At 43.3% G+C, this 21,872-nt stretch overlaps 1 protein-coding gene across 3 annotated transcripts; it reads left to right on the plus strand.

The window, feature by feature from the left end:
• The first annotated feature begins 511 nt into the window (after window positions 1-511).
• On the plus strand, window positions 512-21,794 carry tbc1d5 (TBC1 domain family, member 5). Of its 3 annotated transcripts, none has more exons than XM_084562769.1 (23): window positions 512-1,053; window positions 5,313-5,358; window positions 5,739-5,893; window positions 6,634-6,691; window positions 6,863-6,971; window positions 7,165-7,254; window positions 7,676-7,750; window positions 8,151-8,218; window positions 8,320-8,422; window positions 8,796-8,884; window positions 9,059-9,109; window positions 9,848-9,917; window positions 10,735-10,907; window positions 11,000-11,142; window positions 11,778-11,884; window positions 14,792-14,877; window positions 16,260-16,576; window positions 16,780-16,842; window positions 17,955-18,163; window positions 18,284-18,383; window positions 18,608-18,687; window positions 19,777-20,040; window positions 20,464-21,794. In XM_084562769.1, exons 3-23 carry the CDS (start codon window positions 5,758-5,760, stop codon window positions 20,758-20,760), a joined length of 2,688 nt encoding a protein of 895 aa, XP_084418895.1. In that variant the 5' UTR covers window positions 512-1,053; window positions 5,313-5,358; window positions 5,739-5,757; the 3' UTR covers window positions 20,761-21,794. The 3 variants fall into 3 exon arrangements, with proteins under 3 accessions (XP_084418895.1, XP_084418897.1, XP_084418896.1); XM_084562771.1 differs by having other exon boundaries at window positions 5,739-5,857; XM_084562770.1 differs by lacking the exon at window positions 512-1,053 and adding an exon at window positions 1,296-1,313.
• Window positions 21,795-21,872: the final 78 nt, after the last annotated feature.

Genomic DNA, 21,872 nt, shown 5'->3' on the forward strand with positions numbered 1-21,872 from the left:
AGTTTAGCCTTTACAGCTTTAAGTTTAATGGTTAACTTTGTGTATTTTTCTGACAGCTCATGAACAAAACCAAAACCTGCCTCGGCATTTTAGGAAATTGTTAAAGAGAACTGGAATTTGTCAAGGCGGCTGCCGTGTTATGGTGAACATCTCGTTCCGCATACGATTCAGATAATCTGGGGCTGTGAAATATTTTTATCGTGGACAAATGTTTATGGTCACTTTCAGAATGATCGTGGGTAAAGAGAAGTGAGAGGTGAAATTGAGGGATTGGACTCAAAGTGAGACTATGTGAACTGACTTTTGTATGATTTCACACATCTAAAGTTCACAACCTAACACAGGCCTACCTAAATAACTCTGCCGATTAAAGGTAATATGCACAACTTCAAATTTCTCAGGTCTTTGCCCTGGCACAACTGTAGCTTAACCAGATGCAAGTTGTTAAAGCCTCACAGCTCTCAAAAAAATGCTTTATCAAAACAGAAAAGATATATAATTGACTGGATAATACAGTCATTATAAGTATAAAAACATTTGTTTTACCAGGTATCAAAAACTTACTGATACTCATCCTCTCCTCCCTGGAGACTTTTTAGCCTTTTATCCTATCTCTTCCGTGGACTGTCTGACATCTGATCTTATCCTTTGAAACAAAATCCATTCATTAACAACAAGCAAACATATATTTACAGAAAATGTGGATTCATTTGTAGATCTTTATTGCTGACTTACAAACAAAAGCAGGTGTCCTGCTGAAGGAGGCGCTCCACAACTTGGAACATATCTTATAAATAACTGAACCGTGGAGCATTAATGCACAATTTAAACCTGCGATTTATTAAGCCCTCTGATTTTAATAATTCAATTTTGCGTGCACGGAGTCTAAAAACAAAACGCAGCAGAGCTACCTGCCTGCAGACCTCGGCATCGTGAGCTCTGGTCACATGACCAGTCAGCTGGTCTTCAGCACATCCGCCTGACCCGCTACTGTTTACAAATCAGCAGACAGCCCGACACGGCAGAATGAAGATTCCTGCATGATCTGAACAGGTATCTCAACGTCTCCGTGAGCCGATGATCGATAACAGATTGCTTTCTGCTAATGGGCGCGCTCGTATCAACCTGTGTGCGCGTGTGAGAGAGAGTGTTATAACTTTGTCTCGCGCGCGTGTGTGTGTGTCGGAAGTAGCTACAGGCCCCTGCTTCGGCTCGGTTATTATCAGCCCGTGCTAATGTCACGTTAGCTTTCCGGCTGCTTCCTGTCATCTCAAGTCATATTCACTCAGCCGTGACAGCAACAGAATGCCATAGTAAGTCGTTTTTTAAAAAACTAATTTAGCCTTGTTTAGCATTGTTAACCGACACAGGATACATGCTAGCTTAGCCATTTTTTTATGGCGTTTTACCCTGCCTGCCTCGTTAATCCCGCTGTCTGACACTTTACGTAAAAAAATCTAAATTGTCAACGTTTTCTGTAAATTATTATGACAAAACTGTGGACAAATATGCTTTGTTTAAATGACGGGTTCGCTAAGTGTAGTGCACCTTTAAAGTGTTCGGTCGAGCTGGGCCACCTTTCTCTGCAGAATTAGTGATGAGTTCAGGGCGATGCAGAGGTTTAGTTAACACACACGCACACACACACACACTGTCAAGAACCAGTCCACGACAAATGTTTTTGTAAGAGCACAGTTTCACTGTCTGCAAAATAGTTTGGACTACACAAAAAGCTGTCTTGAGTTTATAAAACAGACAGTCCTATCTTGTTCCCTAAAAATTACGCACGCTCGCCCACGACGTAAACGCACCTTCTGTTGTTAATGTCTGCAGTAGTGAGAGGAAATATGTTGTAAGTCAATTGTGGGAAATTCTGCTGTAATCTTGCTGAATTTAGTCTCTTCCTGAAATTCATTGAGTATTTCTGGATCTTAAAATGTTTCTTCTTGCAACAAATGACTTCCTCTTTTGAGAGGATACGCAACCTTTATTTACTTTTTAATAGCAAAGCTGTTTTGTGAGAAGCCTTTATTTTATTTAGGTGTTTGTAGGTGCCTGAGGTAAAAGTGTCCAGTTATTATGTTAGTGTTTCTTTTTTACCAAAACTCCCAACCAGTGCGCTGGCTCTTCTGCGCATACTGTCAGCTTTCTCCTCTGATAAGTGAATCAGTCAAGACCCAGCAAGTTTGTGGTATTTTGCCAAGGTTAAGGTTTCAAGCATGTTCTCAGCGTCTTGCAGAGCATGTGACCGTAAAGGCTCCTGAGCTCTCGCTGTGTGCGCTGAAGTAGAGGCATGTGAGTTTGTTTAGCTGGGGTGTTTGACTTTGACCAGAGTCTGCCGCTACGACTGCCAGTGACAGCTCCTCTCATCCCTGAGTCCTCTTTGAATATTCATCAAAGACTTGGCCCATGAGCTGAGCTCTTTGTCTGCACTTACTTTCCGTTAGATTTCCCTAACAGTTGTGCATCTCAGTTTATGACTGCAGACAGATATAGAAATCTTAGCGTTTATGAGAAATTAAAGCATTTCTCCAGATCTGAGAGCAAGGCTACAGTTATAATTCAGTCAGATGTCTCTAAATATAAGTTCTGCTGGCACTTCAGAAAACATTTAATACAATTGACTAATCTGGGTTTAGTTTCACAATAGTTTAGCCTCCATGCCTTTGGATCACTGAGCCCAGTGTTTATGCATGTGAACATTACCAAAAACCTGAACATCTCGTCTCACTTAATGGCAGATCACGTGGAAAAACAAAGAATCGGAGGAAAGCCTTAGTCGCCAAATCCTGTGACATTAATGGTCGCTTTGAGACTAGTAGTGAGGAATAGGAAGCGGACGGTGAAAAGTTATGTTGCACACATTAATCGGGTTTATTGAGGGAAGTGGTGTGGAGTGAGGTTGTTTGACGTGACTTTGGTGAAACTTTCGCCCGACCGAAAGCATCAACATTTCTGATAACCTTAAGGCGACTGCGAGATGATGTAATGGCTACACTTTGGATTTAGCGTCCCGAGCTTTTTCGCAAGTAAATCCCAGGAAGAGATCTTCTACCTCAGAACAGATGGACTCGCTGTTATTTGTCTGTTGATTTATTTATGCATTTCATTATGTATTGATTTGATTATTTCATGAAAGATTCGTGTTCTGAATTATTGAGGTGTCTCCAGGTGCTGCGGATTAAATTATGCAGGAGCTAATTTGCCTTGATTGTTATGTGGTAAAGTTGGGATGTCGTTTCGCGTTCGACTCCGGGAAGAAGCGGTGAAAGCAGCAAAAGCCTAAGAGAAGACTCGCTTCGGGCAGATTTGTGCTAACGCGGCATCGCCTTTCACTCCCGCACAAAGGCCCTCACAGACACAGAAGACATGCCCCCCCCCCCCCCCCCCCCCCAAAGAACACGAATGACGTGTTGATACATTTAAGAAAGTTTAGAATGACTTCATTTTTATTTCTGGACGTGTCTGCAGGCCTGTAGGGAAAAATGCTCCTCAAAATATCTTGTAACACTTTGTCCACCGCAGATTGTTTCTCAGACAGTGATAATATGAATTAATATTCAGTGCAAGCCGACACTGTCGCTCAGGAGACTTTCAAATCTTTCATCCCGATCTTTTAAAGTAAAGCTAAGAAAACAAGCTATTATTGGCGATATCTATTCACAGCATTCCTCTGTTGTTCCCCATAGTTGTGGATTAGTTCCGATTATTCAACGGGGTAATGTCATTTTTATGAGAAAAGGGGGGGGGGAAACCCCACTGACTTAAGGAGAGCATTAGTCTTTGAGTAGAACAGATGTTTCCCAAGAAAACGGGCACATACATTATTCATCTAAAATAATTTCTATTTTGATGGCGTGTGTGGCTAATTTATCGAGCAGCGCTTCATTCACATGGTTAATAGGTTTAAGAGATGCCTTTGTTGTGTTATTTCCGCAATTATTAAAGTGAAAGAAAACATAATGCTCTGCTGTGCGCCTGTGCCGTTCTGTGGGCCTGCGTATCGGGCTAACCATATTCATAAACACGGAATAATCCCAAGCCGGATAAAGAGCGGAGGCAGAATTGGTTAACCTAGTTTGTGATGCCTCGCGGAGGAAGTTTAACTTTTTCTCAGAGAAGAGTTGGCTCAAGGTTTTACCTGGCCGGGATCTTATTCACATTCTCATTCAGTTTTTTTAAACGTATCTGCTCCAACCGCTCGATGAGACCTTAAATCCTAATCAATCGTCGCATTTACCTCCCTCTTTAGGTTAATCGATGAATGGTTTAGCCTCAGTGAAATGTCAGAAAACAGGAAAATAAAACCCGTGGCGGTTTCTTTAAGTCGTTTTGTTCACATTGATTTTTTTCGTCAAAAACACAAAGCTGTTCGATTTATATTGAAAGCGGGGAAAGCAAGCGCCCACTGACATTTGAGGAACTATTTGCAGTTTGGCTTTTTAAGTGACTTAAGCTACAAATCGATTGCTGATCTGTTTTCTGACAACAGTGTAGGATGCGAGTTTCTGTCCTGCTCTTAACTAACTTGTGAAACGTTGGCCCTGCTGATTTACACAAGAACAGGACTATGGCCTGATCAGTCAACTAGCATGTGGTGGTCAGAAATCAGTGGTCGTTCCATCTATTATCATCTCCTTTTACCTGTTACTGATTATTGAATCATTAGTCTTGCAAGAGTCAGATAATCTGATTACATTTTAAAGTTTTTCAATATTCTCCTTTATCCCACTTTCCTAAATCGTTGCAGAAACCACTGCCGTCTATGAGCTTTGTGAAGACACGTCTGTTGACATTAGAATATTTAATGAATGCATTCATTTGCCTACTTAATGACCTCATTAGCCGTGCTAGTTATGTTCAATAGATCACAGGGAACACGGTGGAGCGTCGGGCAACTCGAGTGCTTCTTGTTAATTTCAGCCATTCTTCACTGACTGCAATCACTGTCAGTGTTTTTGTTTCGTGCTGCAAAGTTGTGATAGATGCAAAAAGAGGAACACAACTGCAGCCCTCGGCTTGATCACCACGAATAACCGGATTATTAGTTATCATTTTATTTAATGCCTTCACAGACGCTTGTTGCTTTTCTTGTAGCGTGAATTTCATGGAGCAGCTTTTTTTTGCAAACACGATTTGCAGGCATATTAGGTCACAATAGTCCGCTGGATATCAACTGTGCTGTCTGCTGCTGTTCTGTTGACTTTTATTACACCAAATCATTTTACTCGGGCCCCTTAATAGCCTTGCTATTTATTTCCCCTTGTGCTGGAGGTGTTAAGTTTCATTCTTCTTCCTTCTACCTCTTGTAGAAACATCGTTTTCTTCTTGACTGAGGAGGATCACGAGGCTGTGACAGTAAGTACTGAGATCACATCGTTCAAGGGGGCTCAGTTTGCTCAGAGAAAGAGAGGCTTTACAGATAGCAGTAGATAGATTTTGGCCGGTGTATGACACGGAGCGATCAGAGGTTGAGTTCGGCTAGAGAACAACATCCCTGTTCAAGAAGAGTCAGCAAAGAAGACGCCTGTCTGATAGATTACCAGTGTCCCTATCAGTAGATATAAGTCACTTTAGAGGGAATCCATTGTGCTTTATCTCCAGGACGTTTGGGAGTTTAAAAAAAAACTCATGCTTATCATAGAATGAAATACCCAAAGATTAGTTTGTAGTGACTGAGTCTTACCCGTCACGTTGTATTAACCTGTTATTTAATTCACATTATTCTCATTCTCCAGGTCCGGCTAGGTTGCGGTCATGCAGCACCCCAATTTTGAGACCCGTCACCCGCTCCAGACTGAGGAGCAACAGGAGACGGGCTTTGACCCGCTTCACAATTTCAACAAGAATCGCAGCAGTACGTCATCTGTCAGTGACAGCTTACAGACTTGTGGTATGAAGAAGACCTTTCGTGCCCCGTCCTGGGACCTACACCCACATCATAGTATAGCGGACCTAGCCAGACTCTAGATGATCTGTTAAGTTATTTTATTATTGTTAAGTTAGAGGTTTAAACTGGGCCATTACACCTGCTTTTGCACTTATGAACTCTCTGACAGAGGCTCAGACTGGTAAACACGGCATAGAGTAAAACATTCACCCATGAAAAGTTGAAGTTCATCGTAGAGATAATAAAAACTAAATTCAGAGCTGACTGAAGCGTGAGTCACAGATGTGGCTGGCGACGCCCCCGGGCTCAGGGTGTTTTTATGTTTACGTGTGAGAGAGGGAGAATGTCGGGGGCTGGCATGTTGTGGAACTGATGAATATTCATGCTGAAGCATCCCTGTGGAATGATCCACTCCTGTACCTAATGTTGATAGACAGCTCTCCGACTTGAATGCATGTTCACCTGCGGGCCAAATTAGGCTTATTACCGCCAATAAAGGAGAAAAGGTGCATGGTGCTTTACTTTGTCTCATCACTTACCTTGCTTCTGGCCTTTACCGCTCAACTGCATGCCTGTAAAAAGAAGCCCTAAAAATAACTTAACTGCTCATTCGGATGCAGTAAATGCTAGTTCCCTAATGGGCTAGTTGTCAAAGGTTATTTTTTTTATGGTTTCACACTCACAAGCTTTCTCCACCACTTGTGGTTTACGTCTCCCCCTTGTGGTTGTGTCTGTTTCATCAGGAGGATCCCTTGACGGCAGCACCGACTCGCAATCTCAGTCAACCTTCCTCTCGTACAGGTGAGCCTTTCTAGAATGTTCTTTCGCCGCCGCACCGTAAACTCTTGGCCCAGCTAACTGCCCCAGCAGCTCGGTTTGCTGCTGGATGACACATTAGATGGAAAACCGTGCCCAATCTGGGCTGGGATGCTCATAAATCTCCTCATCCTCCGCCTCCCCTCCCCTGTGCAGGAAAGAATGGGACGACTTGTTCCTCAACAGTAATTACCTGGCGAGGATCCGGCAGGCAGGCATCAATGGACGGCTGAGGAGCAGCCGCTTTCGGAGCGTATGCTGGAAGGTAACTGCCAACTGGATCGAGCCGTCCTATCGAGTTTGATTAAAGGGGCTTTGGCAAATTCCCTGCAACAGAAAAGAGTGCCTTTCTGGCAGCTTGCAGAGCGTTTTCCTTTTTTTGTGTGTGTGTCTGGAAATGGCAGCCTAGAGTTTAGCTTTTAAAGGTGTTGATTGTTATGTGCGCTGTGTGTTTGCAGTTGTACCTGGAGGCTCTTCCAGAAGACAAGGGCCAGTGGATCAACAAGACTAAGGAGCTCCGGGCCCAGTATGAGAAAATCAAAGAGACGGTGAGAGCGCCCCTCTGTGGCCTTTTTCACTCCAAACCACTTCCCTCAATAAACCTGATTAATGCGTGCAACATAACTTTTCACCTTCCACTTCCTATTACTTGTTATTTTGTCTGTAAGAACCGTTCAGGGGGATACTGAGAGTTATACCGTCTTTTTATAGATTTTGTGGTCAGACTAAGCAGTCGGTTATATTAATATTTGTTTTTGTTTTAACATCACTGCTCACAGGTTCAGCTGCCACTGACATTTTAAACCAAGTAGTGCTTGTAACGGGTTATACTAGGGTACTATTAGGGTAATGCAAGTTACCATATGTAAATATAGTCAAGTATTTTTTAGCAACTAACCGATCACTTATCTGTCAAAGGTTGTTATTAATGCCTGTGTGTTTTTTCTTGTTTTTTTTTTTTTCTGACAGCACATCACTAACCCCCGCAAGGCTGCCGGCCAGCAGGACCTCGTGGTAAACAACCCGCTGTCCCAGGATGAGGGGGTGAGTGTCAGTTTGTCTTTGAGGAGGTGATAGCTATGTGCTTGTCTCCATCTTCGTTCTTTTTTTCTCCCACAGACCATATAATTATAATAATTGTAGACTATGTTGACCATTCATTATTGTTTTTTTTTTTTAGCACCAAGTATAAAGCCATTCATTTTATGGACAATTAGACAATTAATAAAATAGTTTTATAAATATCCGACTTCATTTATTTTTCATCTGTTGTCTGCTGTAAGGTTTCTTCTTGAGTGATGACACAGCATGGATAGCTGATAATTCTTTATTTTATCGTATCACACATTTGGAATAAAAGTAGAAATATCTTGGCACTAGCTTGCTATAATGGACCCTACACCTCTCAGGTTTCTCACTCTTCTTTTTTTCCTGTCCTGTCCAGAGCCTATGGAACAAGTTCTTTCAGGATAAAGAGCTGAAGGGGATGATCAAGCAGGATGTGTTGAGAACGTAAGCATCTCTGTCGCCCTATTTAATCACATGTTTTCTGCTGCCTATGTAAGGTGAGCTCATGCTGTCTTGTTTTTTTTTTTTGTTTTTTTTTTGGTAAGATTCCCTGAGATCCGTTACTTCCAGGACGAGGACGTGAGGACCAAGCTGACGGACATTCTCTTCTGCTACGCCAGAGAAAACGAACAGTTACTGTATAAACAGGTGTGACCACGCTTTGTCTTAACTTTAGTGTCAAACATCTTTTGCTTTCTTGAAAGTGCGTACTTCCTCGTCTAGTTGATGTTATTTTCGGGGCCGTAATGTTGATAATCTAGGCTTGCAAGGTGCCAGTGGATGAATAAACAGCCTGTACAGCATCTCTTTTGCAAACTGGAAGTGACACGTGGCCGGGCTGAAGCTAACAATATCTAAATCAAAGCTGTCAGCACGGATTAGAAGCCTCGTGCATCACTATTAAAGGAAGACTGACCACAAATGCACCATATTTTCCCCCGCTCTCTCTCTCTGCCCTCACACGTCTTAACACGCTCCTTCTACCTTCTGTCTTTTTTTTTTTTTTTTTGTCTGTCTGTAGGGGATGCATGAGTTGCTGGCTCCCATAGTGTTTGTGTTGCACTGCGACCATCAAGCCTTCCAGCATGCCAGCGAGACAGCCAGCCCCAGGTCAGTCTGTACTCACCGTGAGAGTGAATCTGTCCCCCCTTAGCTGCCATCGACACATTTACACCTACCCAAGCGACAACAGCTTGTGTTCTCATCTGAAACCTTCTTATTGTTTTTGCATACGTGTGGATGAAGATGAAATCTGAAGAGTCTCTTCTTCTTTTTTTTCCACAGTGATGAGATGAAGTGTCTGTTGAACCCCGAGTACCTTGAGCATGACGCCTAGTGAGTAAACTAAAGATCAGTATCAAGGGTTCAGTTTGAGGAATGTCATCACTTACTTACAATTGGAATTCACAGTTTAAATGTCCATTTAGTATTTGGTAGCATCCCATTTAAATCATTTAATTTGGGTCAAATGTTCCAGGTGGCCTTCCACAAGCTTCTTACAGTGATTAGCAAGACTTTTAGCCCAGAATGCATCCCCTTCCTGTGAGGCACGATGGCTGCAGTGTCCCATGGTGTTTACACTGTGCATAGTAGTGTTCGTACAGATGAACGTGGTACCTTGAGCCGTTTATAAATAGCTCCAAAGGATGAATCAGACTCGTTTAAGTCCACTTTTTTTTTTAGTTTGACATTATGTCAAACAAAGAGGCACTGAGTTTGAAGGTGGACCTTAAAATACATCCACGTGTAAACCTCCAGTCGACTCACATGATGTCGGTTATCCTTTCATGCCAGTGGTCGAGTATGTACACTTGTGAGCCGCTGGAAATCTGAGTAATGAATTATAAGTGAAACAATATGCCAACAATTACATGCATGAAGAGACTTGCTAGAGCTGTAGTTTGTTAACATAAAATCTGTGGAGCGGTTTAAAATCAGTTTTAACGACTTCACCCTAAGCGTATGTGAAGTTTCATCTTTAACTGTACTTCTGTCACCATCTCAGCACATCTATTCTTTTTTTTTCCTCATGATTTATCACTCTCTCTCTCTCTCACGCACTTTTGTCTGCAGTGCCATGTTCTCACAGCTGATGGAGACCGCAGAGCCGTGGTTCTCAAGCTTCGAGAGGGAAGTGAGAAAGGTCAGAGAGAGCTCCTTTTTGATATCATCATTGTTTGTGCCTCACAAAGACGTAGGATTATATCAACATCTGAAGTTATACATCCTGGAGATTACAGGCCTGGTTTGTCTGCCCATACAGCTGCTGTTGGCAAATGTCACAATCTGATTTAGTCAGTCAGCTCATACTCATGTTCATCTCCGCAGTATTTACAGACATCCATTGTCAAAGAAATGCTAAAAATGAACATTGTCTTGATAAATTAACTGCATTTTCTTGGGACTGTATTGTAAAGCTCCTGTGATCCGTCAATATGCAACTAAAATCGACTGTTTCACAGTGAAAGCCACTTGTTGTCCTTCTAATTGGATGCTTTTGATGCCAACTAGCAGCAGCAGCAGCAGGAAACGCTGAGTTTGCACAGGCATCAACTTAATACGACCCTGCTATGGCTGCAGCAGTGGGACAGTAAACACTGATGCAATGAAATAAAACTGGATTACATTCTGCATCGCGTCTTATGAATCCCTCGTGCTCAAGTAGGCAATTTGACTCTTGTCTGAGAATTGCAGACTCTAATAAAAATACTGTATGGAAAGGTAATTACACAGTGTAAATTCATTGTTGTTAGAAAAACTGTTAACAATAAACTACGAATAACACGGTATGATCTCATCCAAATCTTAATATTACACCTGCAATTTCTTTCTGCATGCCGTCCAAAAAAATGTCCATGTTTCTTGTAAACATACGTGGTGAATGTTTATCAGGCAGATGGACACAGATGCTGCTGATTTACGTGATGAAATGCCACTTATGTAATAATCTACTCCCCCAGGGTAAAGAAGAGATGCTGACCAGCATCCCGTTTGCCCGGCCCCAGGACTCCGGGCCATCTGTTGCCATAGTGACCAAAGTCAACCGGATCCAGGACCAGCTGGTGAAGAAGCACGACATAGAGCTGCACATGCACCTCAACCGGCTGGAGATTGCCCCGCAAATCTACGGCATGTCAGTGTCCGCAGCTTTGTTGTGTCTGATTCTCTTTCCTGACCCCAACAGCTGTGCACAAATGCAGTTACCCCGTTTGTCCGTGTCTTTAGTCGGTGGGTTCGTCTGCTGTTTGGCCGCGAATTCCCTCTTCAGGACCTGCTGGTGGTGTGGGATGCCCTGTTCGCGGACAGCATCACTCTGGACCTGGTGGACTACATCTTTGTGGCCATGCTGCTCTACATCCGAGATGCTCGTACGCTCGATTTATTGCTCTAATAATCCAATAATGCCATGTGTTGTCTTTGTAGCATGTCATTTCACAAGATATCCTTAACTGGAAGAATGTGAGTTACTCTGCCTCATTTAATCAGATGGAGTCATATTGCTTTAAATAGAGTACAGCAGATCTTATTTGCTTCACATACAGGCCGGATTGTTGTCTCCTAACGTTAGCTTACATCCTCCCCGTCTGTCTGTGAGAATCGTTCCACTTAAACAACAGATGCCGATCCGCCAAGTGATTGTAGCGTTTCCTGGAAATCTGTTTTTCAGCACTGTTTCCATGCACACAGTTAAAAGGACAACTCAAATATTAAGTTGTAAATACTGAAAAGGAAAGACCGTTTTGTTTTTTTTCTTATCTGCACCACTGTTGTAACTAAATGCTCCCAGTAGAAAGAGCTGTTAATCAGAGAGGTGATTTTCAGAATGGATGGAGACAGATGGTGTTATTCAAATACATTTTATAATAGATGAGCTGCATGGTGATTGTGGATTCATTGCCCCGTGCTAAAAAGGCCTTTAGTTTTATTACAGCAATAGGCCGTGTCCTCTTTATGTGTTAAAGCAATTTTAGAGATAATATTTCATTCTGTTTTTCTCTTTCAGTCATTGCTAGTAATTTCCAGACCTGCCTGGGCCTGCTAATGCACTACCCTCCAATAGGAGACATCAATGCTTTGCTGCAAAAAGCTCTGTTCCTCCGAGATCCCAAAGTAAGCTATCACAATTCTAGCTTAATTAACTGGAACAATTATTCTACAAAAAGCTTTTTTCTTTCCTGTTTGTTACTGTACAGTCTCTCTGAAAGTCCTGGTGCGGTGTGTTAAGTGCTTTCATTAACTGGTCACAAGTTAAAATGGAGAAGAGAAAGGGGAAATGCTGAAATGAAAGTGGGCGGAGAAAAAAAAAATGCGAGGAGTTGGACTCACTTTGCAGAGTCCTGCTTCTTTCACTCCCTCAGAGGAGGTGCATTGCTAACACAACGATTTTCTTGCAGCGTAAGTCGATCATTTGCAGAAGTGAAACCCCCGGTGACACCCAAACCAGTGGGTATAAAAATCCTCGAGCAACATGTGTCGTGTAAAAACATCTTGAAGTGCCACTGCACTATGAAAAAATGTTAAAAAAAGACAAAAACAAACAACAAAAAACATTAGTGTTTCAGTTCCTCACACTTGTGGAACACAAAATGATTTTAAGGCATTTGCAGTAAATGCATGAAGCACAGGTGCAGTCGGTGAAGCGTTCATTGCAGTTAATACGGGAATTGCACAGATATACACTTAGACTTAAATAAACTTTATTGATCCACAAGGGAAATTGCTTGGTCACAGTAGCTTAGTTGCACAGAAAAAAACAGAACCACAAGTGAAAGAAAGATTCAATAAAACAAAGTCTGAATAAAACAAAAATCTATTAAACCACCTGGATTTAACTAAGCAAATATGTACGAGCCTCCTAATAGATAATTACTACACTGGTGGTTATCTTTCAGCTAGCAACAAGTTATTTAACCGCAACTGATGCAACGAGTAGCTTCTCTTTTCTTAAGCAACCATGTTGAAAGACACATCCCGTGGTTGTGGTTGTCTGTTTGAGATGGGTCAAATCATTGGCATGCATAAAAAAGAGAAAACATCTAAGATTGAGATTGCAGAAACTACTAAAATTGGGTTAAGAACTGTCCAAATCATTATTAAAAACTGGAAGGATAGTGGGGAACCGTCGTCTTAAAAGGAAGAAATGTGGTCGGAAGAAAATACTGATTGATCGTGATCGGCGATCGCTTAAACGTTTGGTGACATCAATTTGAAGAAAAACAACAGTAGAACTCAGGGCTATGTTTAATAGTGAAAGTAAGAGCATTTCCACACGTACAACTTGAAGAGAACTCAAGGGATTGGGACTGAACAGCTGTGTAGCCTTAAGAAAACCACTAATCAGTGAGGCTAACTGGGGAAAAAAGGCTTTAATTTGCTAGGGAGCATAAAGATTGGACTCTGGAGCAGTGGAAGAAGGTCATGTGGTCTGATGAGTCCAGATTTACCCTGTTCCAGAGTGATGGGGGCATCAGGGTAAGAAGAGAGGCAGATGAAGTGATGCACCCATCATGCCTAGTGTCTACTGTACAAGCCTGTGGGGGCGGTGCTATGATCTGACTGGTTGTTTCAAACCAGTGGTTGTTGACATCAGTCGTCTTCCAAGTGTTTAAACGACATGTTCGGTAGTTAAAGGTGCTGAAATGGCAACCAGTCTGTAAATCTTAATAGATGGCTCATTATTACAATATCGCCAACATGTGTCTTGCTCAATATTTGCTGTCACTTAAGTAATACCTACAGGTTGCTCAAATTCTGGCTCTTCATGGTGTAGGTCTGAAGGCGGCTTACAGCATTACCTCTTGCAACAAAATAGTTTATTCAGTTTTGCGTCTTCCTTTTCAAACTTTACATGCAACTCAGATGTGTTTTACAGCAATATGGCGTAACATTATGACCAGGAGAAGTAAATAACACTGGCCATCTTGTGACAATACAATGTTCTGGGAGACTTTTGGAAACTTTTGGAAACTTTTGGACACCCCCAGAAGGCCCATGTCCATTCTCTGATGAGTCACAACTGTTTTTGGAGGCACAAGGAAGACCTACGCAATATTAGGAAGGTGGTCATAATGTTATGCCTGATTGGTGTAGATTCCTAAATGACGCCCACATGCTTTAAGACATTTAGTCCTCCATTTTGTTGGTGTTAAGTAGAGCACAGTTAATGTGTATGAACGCTGTTGTGAAGGCTCTGAAGTGGCTCCGTGTTTAAAAGGAAAATCCCTGTCCTGATTCTGAACATAAAAACGTATTAGTTCCTAAAATCACCCCGCCTTATTGTTGTATCTGCTTCCTCTTGCAACAATGTATTTGTAATGATGGACCAACCGTTTAAGCGTGAGAGTTAAAACAGAACTGGGTGTTGACACCTTGAACACTAGTGCCTGTAATGGTTTCAGCTCTGAAATTTAAAACGGGTATTCAGACTCTCTCAGCCTGAAGGAAGGCTGCTGTTTTCCGCATGATCTTCCAGCCCTGAGCGTTTTTTTTTTTCTCCCCGGTTTCGCTCTCACACAATCATTTACAATCCCTCTCATTCAGTCAGTGCTGCTTCCCCTCACATGCAAAATATACACATTCGTCCCGTCGTCGTTACACGTAAGCCAGGTCTCGATGTGCGAGTTAAGTTACATTTGACAGCGCCGGTTATTTGACCTCAGCTGTCGCCTCACTGTGGTTGAACAAATTATCTTCTTTCTCTTCTACAAATTCATTGACCTGTACATCCAAACACAGCCGCTCACCACTCCCCTGAGATTTAAATTCATGAAGGTGCTGATCCAACATGACAGCGTTTCACCCCAGGTCAACCACCATGTCACGCGTCGTCCATATCATATTTACATTTTTACATTTAGAGGCTGGTTGCTCATGAGCACTGACTCAGAAACATGTTTATGTAGATTTAAGGTTGACCTGTTCGCTCTGATGCTGCTTGTTCATCACGCACGGCAAAGTCAACATTTTCCTGCTTGTAAAGTTGCTTAACGTTCTTGATGATTTCTGTCCTTTTTGTAGAACAATCCCCGACCTGTGAACTACCAGTTCCAGCAGAATCTGGATTACTATAAGACGAGGGGAGCCGACCTGATGAACAAGAGAGGGTAATACACAGGCACAGTTTTTCTCTCTGACACAAATCTACAGTATGGCTCAAAACTCAGTGTACATTTTTAAAGTACCAATGTTTATCACAAAAGATTGTAGGAGATGTTTTCGGTTTAAATATGAAACAACCCACACCTGTAGACTGTTAAGATGGCCACAAAGAGTTTGTACTTTCATGCTTTACAATAAACAGAGATCGTTTGGATTCACTGGGGCTACAGCAGATTTCAGAATGTATATTCTTGCACTTAAAGGGGAATTACTGTTTTTTTACAACCTGGACCTTATTTCTGGCATGAAATACGATTGTTTACTCACCTATATAACTTTGGTGTCATTTGGAGTCGTTCAGAAGATATTTAGATCCAGCGGCGCGCCGTGTATATCCATATAGTGGGAGTGACTGGGGCACCGAAACGCAGCCTCTAAATAACTCATTAACTGCAGCGAAACTCGTTCATTTCGCCAATATTTTGTTATGATACGCTAGTGCTATTGCCCGTTGAGTCCAGAGTTACCTGTTATCTATTCGCGGACGTGCAGCAGTTTGTTGTTCTTTGGCCAGCTGTTCCTCTCTCTGCCTCTGCCTCTCCTTTCAGCGAGATGACATCCAGGTCAGAAGTTAGTAGGTCAATCTACAGACCCCAGATGATGATAACAGGTAACTCCGGACTCAACGGGGAATAGCACTAGTGTATCATAACAAAATATTGGTGAAATTAATGAGTTTCGCGGCAGATAATGTGTTATTTAGAGGCTGCGTTTCGGTGCCCCAGTCACTCCCACTATATGGATATACGCGGCGCTCCGCTGGATCTAAATATCTTCCGAACGACTCCAAATGACACCAAGGTTATATGGGTGAGTAAACGATCGTATTTTATGCCAGAAATAAGGTCTAGGTTGTAAAAAAGCAGTAATTCTCCTTGAAAAAATATGTAGTTGCACATAAAAAATATCTAAAAACACTCCAGAAAATAACCGTAGGTGCCATCCAGGTATGTATTTTTCACCAAAATATTGGCTTAGCAAGCCAATAAGGAATTAAAATTCCTTATTCGGCATTAGCTGCATATCAGTGACAAAGTCTGAAACCGTTGGCAGTAAGCGCAGATAGATGACGTATGTGTGTACATGAGACTGGGATACACTCATAATAAAACCTTTTAACTGACAGAGACGTAAACTTTTTTTGTGTTGTAGTAAAATATGAAACCGCAGGGTACTTGCAAAATAGGGCAGCTTAAGGTTGTCTTAACACGAGTGTGCTGTCTGGAAAATGCTAACTGACAATGTGTTGGAAACCAGGTCTTGAAGGGGCCAAACCAAAAGTAAAAACACATGCATAAGTCTTCTCTTGTTCCTTCTGCCTGTCTAGGTCTGGCTCCAGTACAAAAGCGGCTCCCCTCAACATCAACAAGGTCTCCAGCAGCCTGCTGAGCTTCGGCAGGAAGCTCATCGCTCCAGCCATGTCGGGCGCTTCCAGCGGCATCTCGCCAATCAACTGCGAGGTACACTCCTCCCCTTCCTCCTCCTCGTCCACGTCTCCCGCCGCGGCGCCGGCGAACGTCCTGCCTCACCCGCTGGCCGAGCCCCCCGCCCCGACGCAGGCCCAGACCCAGGGTCAGACCCAAACCCAGACTCACCACTACCGAATGCTCAAGTCTGAAAGCATGCCCGTGCACCTCAGCAAAGGTGAGCAGCAGACATAAATGATAAGCGGCTCTAAATTTGTCGCAGGACAGATGAAAACATCCCACATACCATAATGTGCATTGTTTTTGTTGGCAGTTGTGTAACTAGTGAATTATCTGCATGTCCAGTTTGACACTGAATATCATCAGTCATTGGTTTGTGTGGTTGTGGCAGCATCAGCTTTGACTCTTCCTGTCTGTCAGATGGAGTTTCAGGTGGCGTGTCTCAGGTCTCTCTCCCAACCCAGACTCACACTGACACACAAGGTAACTGCTACCATGGCAACCCGCTTGTGTGACTTGCTCCCCATGTGTCGATGCTTTTTGTCACTGTCTAAGCAGCAGGCGTGTTGTGCTGCTAGTTAGGCACATACAGCAAACAGGCATGAGTTCCTGCTGCGTGTCATGCTGATCTTCGACCAGCAGAGGGAGATGACAGCCCGCTGCACCGCTGATAGCATGGCCTTTTGTGGATGCGCTGAGACTTCTGCTTTCAGTATCGCATTGAGTGTGTTTGTGCTTTCTCCCTGAACCACAATTGCTGTAAATATTGATTTGTTGTGCATGTGTTTTCTCTGCACAGAGAAAGTAAAAGCGAAAGAAAATGGTTTTAACTGTTTAATAATTACAGGCAGATTTACAACCAGTTAAAGCAAATGCGTAAAAATCACTATTATAAGTGGATTACTGGCGTTTGCGGTTAAATGATGCGCTAATGAGCAGCAGGAGTTCTGATTTCTCTGAATCTACACTCAGATGTCCTGCTGCTCTGTTGATGTTGATGACTGCTGCACGTCTTTGCATTAGTAAAAGCCGGAACATGAAATGGCGACTCTAAATTCTGGGGAAAGTGTTGTAACAGCATTTGCATATGGAATAACAAAAATGAAAGCTGAACTATTTTTCATGTCTATTTTTAAATTCACTTCAGCCATCATTTAAAGACAGCAAATTATTAATTGGGAAAATGAATTAATTCCTTGTACTTAATTAATGGATCATTAAAATGCAAATGTAATGAGTTTATATATTCTTGATTGTAATCCTGCTCTGAAAAAGTGTAATTATCCCAAGGTTTCATATTCTTGTCCAAACCTTCCTTCCTTAATTTAGATGTTATATACTGAAATAATGCCAGCCGCTGTGTATATGATTATACATCTTATTTTGCTCAGCTAAACTGCAATATTATTCACCTTCACTTACTTGGATGTTTTGCTTTGGAAGTGTCCAGTAAATTGGATTATGTGTTGAGAACTTTGTTAAACATCTAATTGATTCTGTTCCAGGTAAAATCATAGATTTCCCTTCGCGGTTCACCATCTCGGTATCTCTAATCTTTTGTCCTCCCTCCATCTTTCTGTCTCTCTCTCTCTCAGGCCAAAGCTCCCGGACCGTCAGCTCCTCCCCCAGCATAGAAAGCCTCTCCGGTGGGCGAGGTCAGTCCACCGCCTCCCCACCTCTGCCCCTCTCCAGAGGGAGCGACGGCAGCACTTCGTCTCCGCCCCTCTCCGCCACCAAGAAAGAGTCCTTCTTCAGCATCACCCGCTCTCGCTCCCACAGCAAGACCATGGGCAAGAAAGAGACGGTGAGCTGTTCCACCTGCCGTCTGCTCCGTCTCTTCGATCTCCTCTCGCAGCTTCCACCTTAATCCCTTCTTCGTGGGGTCCCTATCAGTTTTACTGATGTGTGTGTCTGTTATCATCAGGAGGAGGATCTGGAAGCCCAGGTGTCTTTCCTTCAGGGCCAGATCAACGACCTGGAGGCCATGAGCAAGTACTGTGCCAAAATGATGAACGCACACATCTGTGAGTTCAGCGGTGCACGGTCCCCATGTTTATTTTCAAAAACACGAGATTAACACACCTTAAAATGCTTCTTATTTTAATGATAAACTCTATGTGCAGTTAGACACTCAGCTACAATGAGAGAATAATTTTGACCTCCTGTTTTCAAGTTGTTTCCGTTATTTTTGTTGGATCATTTTGTGGTTGATTAGCTAGATCAGTGTTTAAGTTATAGTTCTTTCCAGGTAAAATCCAGGAAGTGATTCTCCAAGAGCATCTGGAGAAAGAGGATGAGGTCCTGGTGTCACTGGCTGGACTCAAACAGGTGAGCGGATGAGCAGATATATTTTAACGGCCCACAGATGTTAGTTGTTCATGTTCCTCTGCAGCCATACTCGCTCTGATCCGGGCTCAGAGTAGAGGAGTTTTGAAATCATGCCTGATTTTGAAATCTGCTTACATCACCCACTTAAGGAGAAACTTGACAGATTTTCTAAAAAAACAAAAACTTGCACACACCGTTGGATTTGAACACGAGAGAATATTATTTGCATTGTCATGCACGATTGGGGAGCTTTTAATGCGTCGAATGGACAGAACAGACACTGCGGTGCAACAGCTTCCTGGAAATCTGATTCACACTCTAGTGCAGTAGCTTGAAATACTTCGCAGTCAGAAAGATCTGTGTTCTCTTCTCCAGAAATGGGCTGATCATTCAACGCCATAAACTCCCTAACCTTCTCTGGAATATTTTTCCCCCTGACGCTGTCTCGAGGCAACAATTCTCTCCTTTTAAGCACGGCGTTCAGTGTTGGTTGTTGCTTCGGTGCAGACCTTTGCCTGAGGGGACCCGATGTATGCAGCAGACATGTTTAGTCACATGACTTTGGTTCCTCTTCTTCTTTTTTGACTTTTGGCAGCTTTGATGGTAGTCAACCAGGCATTAAAACAGAAGAGGAGGAACCTGTTTTGACCCTACATGGACGTGGTTTTAGTTTATAACCTACCTAAGATAAATAACCGCATGTCTCTTTCAGTTGAACTGATTTGCCCAGATACCGATCGGGACACCTCTAATTGTTAGTCTCAAAAGCTAGATAGTTTGCTACTGCCTGACCGTGCCATCAGCTGCTCCATGTCCTTGTAGACCTGTTTCTTTTCACCCGTTCTAAAAGCACTGACATAATCATCTAGATGTGTCATATTAAACAGGGTGGCCTCAGTGTTTCTGTAAGGGTTTGAGGCTTTTAAGAACAGATAATCTGGGCCTTACCTCGGTACTGAGCGAGTCTGGATTGCTTCACCGATTGTCAGAAGGGGTAAATTTGCGGCTAAATCAGTCCAACAGTCTTGTAGTCTGAGCCAAGTGGTGCCCCGGTCTTTTGTGCGACTTCACTCTGTGTTCCATTGTCAGATCAAAGACATCCTGAAGGGGTCGCTGCGCTTCAACCAAAGCCAGCTGGAGGCCGAAGAGAACGAAGAAATCACCATCGCCGACGACCACTACACCTCCACGGCGGCTGCTGAAACTGCTCTGAACGCCACCAACCGCCACGGTGACCACCAGCCAGAAGGAATCAGCAGGCGCTGCCGGGACTCCGACCTGGAGGGGAGCGTGAGCACGGACGAGAAAGAAGAAGAAGAAGAGGAGCAGGCCATGACCCCGCCTGAGCAGCAGGTTAATAGTTGATCCGTCCTCTTCTAGGCTGCTGGAGTCACTGCAGTTTAACACTCAGTTCAGACGGGATTGGTTTTTCGGTCGTCCGGTCTAATTGTTTTGACCATTCGATCCAGGAACATTTAAATCAGATTGTTTTCATGGCTGCAGATTGTAACCGGTCTTCTTAATGATCCAGTGTTTGTACCAGAGTTAGTTCTTTCCAGGATTAGTTCATGTGACAGTAAATACGTTTCATGGGGAATTTGACTGATACAGCAATTGCACCATGAAAATACTGTGCTTAGTCACATGCTGTCACATGGGAGCGTGAGTTTGGTTGCATTGGAATTCAATCTTTATGGCAGGGAAAGCAGCAGAGGTCGGTTGTACGCACTCTGTCCATGTCCACAGCTTTTACATATCTAAATCTGATATGTGTAGGTGGCGTCTTCTCTCGGCTCGGAGGGTAAGAACTGGGACGACTACATCCTCGTCTCTCAGGACGGAGACCTCCATGCCGATGGGGGAGGAGGAGGAGGAGGAGGAAGGGCTGCGTCGGAGCACACTCCTCCAGTTAGGCGAGGCCGTGGCCTGGTGCGAATGGAGCCTGAGGGCTCAGCCGGGACTTTCCACGACCCCCTGATGGCTGGCACCACCTCGGGCTCCTCCAGCCCAGACGACGGCTCCACCCACAGCAAGGACTCTGACTTTACCATCGTCAACCCGAACGACCTGTGAATGAGTAAATTCGCCCCCCCCCCCCCCCCTCTCCTCCTTCTCTAATACCTAATCTGTTTCCCTTTCTGGGGGTCTGATAAAAGAAAACTGACTTGGGATCAGAGAGGGGAAACCTGCAGTTTTCGGCGGAGCGCCACGGGAACTGCCGTCAACTTAAAAATTGCACACGTGGACTGTGATTCTTGGTCACGAATACCTTATACTCTGTCTCTTTAACTGTCATCTGTGCCACTTCAGTCCTGTCTGAACTGATGCTGTCTCATCTACGTAATGCCTGCCTCCTCATTATGCTGGGCCTTTTACGGGTGCCATTCACCGCCGACCGTCACTCACGACGTCTAACTGTAGTTCCCTGCTCTACAGAGAGAGGGTGCCATTGAACTGCTCACCTGCCACTACATGATTACTCTTTAAGAGCTGGACCTCAAACTGCTATCGACCTTCAGAGGACGACTCTCCTCTTACTGTACTGATTGCGGGTGTGATATTCGGTTTCTTCAGGATGTGGAGATCTGGCCATACCTCTGCCTGTGTCATATCTGTGCGTCTGTCTATGTCCTAATAGAGAGGATGCTCACTCATCTTGATACTCAAAGGAAAGAATGGCGGTGTCCTCCTGTCGCTTGTCGAGGGCAGCTTTCTCCCTCCCTCCTGAACCAGTGCCTCTGACCATTATTCTTCTCTCAGCCAAGCAAAACCTAACTCTGTGATCTTATTCTTATTTTTGTTAGCCTTTTTTTTTATTTAAAAAAAAAAAAAAGCATTTTAACACTTTAGACCTTTAATTTCCCAGATAAAAATGATTAAATTATGGAATAAGTCATTTATTTTTCTTGTTGTTTGTTCCGTTTCGCTTTGTTTTTAAAGTTGATTCCAATGTGGACATTTTATTGTTTTGCATTTGTCGCATTTCAAGTGAGTTTGTTCTCGTGTTCTGTGGAAATTATGTAAAGCAGCGCACAAAGAATGTCCCTCTAGCTGCCCATTCAGCATAATCAGCCCTAGACCAATAAAACTACATTGCTATTGCTACACTCTGAAGTTATATTGTCTGTCTGGGGAATGCTTCCTAAGTATCTGTTCTACGTCATTGGGAAAACAGCACTGTACGT

The sequence above is a fragment of the Chelon labrosus genome, assembly GCF_963514085.1.
Source record: "Chelon labrosus genome assembly, chromosome: 16".
Classification (NCBI taxonomy): domain Eukaryota; kingdom Metazoa; phylum Chordata; class Actinopteri; order Mugiliformes; family Mugilidae; genus Chelon; species Chelon labrosus.